This window comes from Suricata suricatta, chromosome 17, assembly GCF_006229205.1.
Source record: "Suricata suricatta isolate VVHF042 chromosome 17, meerkat_22Aug2017_6uvM2_HiC, whole genome shotgun sequence".
Taxonomy (NCBI): Eukaryota; Metazoa; Chordata; class Mammalia; order Carnivora; family Herpestidae; genus Suricata; species Suricata suricatta.
This window is the reverse complement of record NC_043716.1, coordinates 37,051,494-37,055,185: the sequence shown is the minus strand read 5'-3', so window position 1 is coordinate 37,055,185 and position 3,692 is coordinate 37,051,494. Positions and strand designations below refer to the sequence as shown.

General features: G+C 56.2%; 1 protein-coding gene across 1 annotated transcript; it reads right to left on the bottom strand.

The window, feature by feature from the left end:
* Window positions 1–287: 287 nt before the first annotated feature.
* LRRC3C (leucine rich repeat containing 3C) lies at window positions 288–2,535 on the bottom strand (the record flags this gene model as incomplete). Its single annotated transcript, XM_029927025.1, has 2 exons — window positions 288–1,767; window positions 2,357–2,535. Coding segments are annotated over 2 exons (981 nt in total), but the record flags the coding sequence as incomplete, so codon positions are not given.
* Between the last annotated feature and the right edge of the window lie 1,157 nt (window positions 2,536–3,692).

Here is a 3,692-nt window from a genome sequence, read left to right as displayed (position 1 = left end):
GCCAGTGAAATGAACAATAAGGAAGAGATCAGGAGCATTAGTAAAAGTGACTTTATTGAGTTGTCCAGTGATATTCTGGAGGTGGGAGACCTCCTCGTCCCTATCCCCCTCCAACTCCCGGGGACCCATCTTCAACTCAGACATAAAGGAAACCACTCTTCTCCAAAGGGAAAAAGTTCAGAAAGCCCCTCAGTGTATAAAGGAGAGAGCAGGGAGGTGGGGAGTCTCTGGAAAAGGAAGCAGAGGACTCTGAGCCAGGAGGGCCCCCCCCCCCGTTAGAAGGCACAGGGAGAGGAACCTGGGGCCAAGAGAAAGGCAGGAAGTAAGGAGGGGCCTCTCCGTAGAAGACAGCAGGAGCCCACACTGTCCTCCTCAATCTGTCTGCACCCCAGTTTCTGACTTCTCCTCCGGCTTGGCCCACCATCCCTTCGCCCCTCTTTGCACCCTCTATTCCAGCCCCCAGCTAGGCTTATTGGTGCCCATACTTTCCAAGTTTTTGTATCTTTGCCTTTGTCTACCGCTTTTTCACTAGGGTCCTCCCTCTTCTGCCCAAATCCCTTCTCATTCTTTAAATGTCAGTTCAGACATGCACACAGTAAAGCTCTGAGATCACCTCAGCTAGGCAGAGGCTTCCTTCTCCATGTTCCCACGGCCGCCTGCACCCACCTCAGAGTTGGCACACGTACTACCTACAATCATTCTCTGTTCTGTTGCACCCCACCCACTGTGGACTTGGGAGCTTAGGGTCTCTGAGTCTAGCACAGCTCAGGCTTAGTAGGCACCAAAAACTCCAGGTGGTGTTTGTTAAGAGGCAGAGAGATTAGATGTTTAGGGGAGACAGACGAGGAAGGGAGGAGGAGTTTGGGGGATGGGATGGGGCTGCAGAGGAAGCAAAGGGTTAGAGGAAAAGAGAGGGCACAGTGGTAGGAGTGTGGGGCATGGGGCTGGAGGAGCGGCCCTGGTCCTCAGACCACTGTGCTGAGGGTAGAGGAGTCCTCAGACTGCACGGGCAGCACGGGGGCCCGCTTGAGGGGCCGACGGGTCTCATCCCGGTTCTGCCACACGTAATGGGCCAAATAAGCCACCACGAGCACCAGCCAGCCCCCCATGGTGACCAGCAGGGCCACATCAGTGCTCCGCTGGGCCCCGCCCCGCCCCGTCCTACACAGCTCTTCCTCCCCCGCCACTGGCAGGAACTCCTGCCCCACGAGGTCTGGCCGGGCTCCTGGGCCACACACGATGCCTGTTCCAGTGTCCGGGGCCAGCCTCACCTGCCTGAGCACCTCCTGGAGGGCACAGTCACAGCGCCATGGGTTGGCAGATAGATTCACTTGGATCTGCAGGTCCACAAAGGCCTCCACAGGCACTGAGGCCAGCTGGTTGGCAGAGAGGTCGAGGTGGCGCAGTGTGCCTGCCAGGCCCTGGAAAGCAGCCCCTGAGAGGTGGGCAAGGACATTGTGGGACAGATCCAGCTCCTCCAGGACAGGCAGGTGCTGGAAGGCTCCAGCTGGCACTGATGCCAGCCGGTTGGCATCCAGGTAGAGCTTGCGGGTGTCGTTGGGGATGCCGGTGGGCACAGCACTCAGGCCTGCCTGGCTGCAGCGGAATGTTCTCTCACCAGCTTCTTCTGCCACGTAGCAGCCCTGAGGAGGTACCCAGGGGTTGGACACTGTGCCACCTGTGCCTAGCACCAGCAGGAGAGACAGGAGGTGACCAGCTGGTGGGAGCATGGCCGAAGATTGGCATAGTCCTGGAGTGCAATAGGATCTGGGGAAGAAAAGCCCCAAAGAGGAAGAATGAGTCAAAAGAATTCCATTCCCTACTGCCAGCTCTCTTTTCCGGCAGTCCCCTGTGGGGTCTCTGTGGGCTGGGGCCTTCCTTTGGGGGTTCTCTCAGGCCTGGGTGACTTTAGCGTCTATGGGGTTTAAGGCTCCTTTTTCAGGCCCTCTGGGTAAAAGATCCCCTGGACCTAAGATTTTTCTAGCATCTCTTTGATGCTGGAGGGCTAATCTATGAAGTCTCACTGATCACTCTGGGTCTGGGGGCTTCTAAGGCTCTGCTTCTGCTCATGTACTAATCTCCCTTATTGGAATAACGCTTTTTCTGCCAACCTGGGTGGCTGCCAGGTGGGCCCTGTAGGGCAGCGGAGGGCCAGGTTGGCACTAGGGTGAAGGAGACAAGGAAGACAGATCAGCGATTGGATGTCAGGGCATTCAGCTAGGCTAGGTGACTAAGGCCTGCTTTCTGGGCCCATCTCCCCCTTTTCCTGGAGCTCTTGCCCTCCTGCTTGCCCCAGCTTTGTCTTCTCCACCCGGCTCTTCCTCTCCCCTCCCTTCCCTCCTCCTCTCAACCTCACCCCTGTTGGTGGGAGAGTCTTCTCCTTTGTGCTCTCTCCCCGGAAGTAGTCTCCCTCCTGTCTGGCTCTGGAGAACCGATTCCTCCTCTAGAAGCCCTGTTTGCTCGTAGCTGCTGGAAGTTGGGGGCCGGGCACCAAGAGTGTTGAGTTTCCTGGCATGTGACTCCGGGCCCCAGGTGTCAGATACCTGAGCCATGGCCTGGCCAGGTGATGCCAAGACAGGGCAGATCCTGGACCCTGATGAACTCTGCCTTGGAAAGACCAGGCCCCAATTCCTTTCTCTGTCTCAGGCTCCCCTCCTAAGGCCTTGACATTGCTGTCTTCTGTCCCTCTTCCAGTCAGGGCTGAGACTCTGCCTCCCAGATCCTCTGCCGCTTGCCTAAAGCCTGAGCCAGCAGAAGGATCCCTGCTTGGCAGGCCTGGGGGGCAGAATTGGGGTGAGTCCCATCTCACACTCATTGCCTCCAGCAGCCATCTCCCCCAATTCGGTCCCTTCCGCACTCTCCTTTTCTGTCCCACTGTGCCCTGTGCCACCTTCTTCCACAGTGAACAAGCTTCCCTCAGCCTTTTCCTTGGAAAACTTGTATCTCTCGGGAGGACCTCATCTCCTGGCTCCTCCCAGGGTGTTCAACTCTCTTGCCTGCTTGGCAGGCCTCCCTGTTTTAGTTTGCTCTCTGCACGGTTGGTAGATGGCCTCTGTCAGAGTTGGAAGGTGTTGTTCATGGTGTCTGAAGTCAAATGGTCACCTACACGTTTTCCTGCTCATTTTCTGTTTTGGGTTGGAGCTGACTCCAGTTGTCTGTTTGCTAGAGCCCTGGGCCCCCAAGTTGGTCCTGTTGAGTCTCCCTCATGTCTGGGAGCCAGGGAGGGCTCGTTCCCCAGGGTCTCTTGATCCCAACCACCCTTTGCAACCCATGCCATCCCATTACAGCACCTTCTTGTAACGCAGTAAAAGAGCACCGGAGAGCAGCGTGTCACAGAGACTTGCATAAAGAAGGCTGAGCTCTTATGCTGTGGAGACACTTCTGAGGAGGAAAACCTCACTGGATTTTGTAAGAGACTATATGACTGACCAGAACTGGACATATAATTTCACGGCCCAGTGCAAAATGAAAACATAGGGCCCCTTGTTCAAAAACTGTTAAGAACTTCAAGATGGCAACAGCAGATTATAAAACCAAGAGCAGGGCCCTTCTGAGTACAGGGCATGGGGCCCCGTGGGACGGTACAGGCTGCATGCCCGTGAAGCTGGCCCTGGAGGTGACCTTTGAACAAGCAGTTTCAGAAGCGTGATGGGGGCCAGAATCGGATATCGGATGATATAATCTCTGGAGAT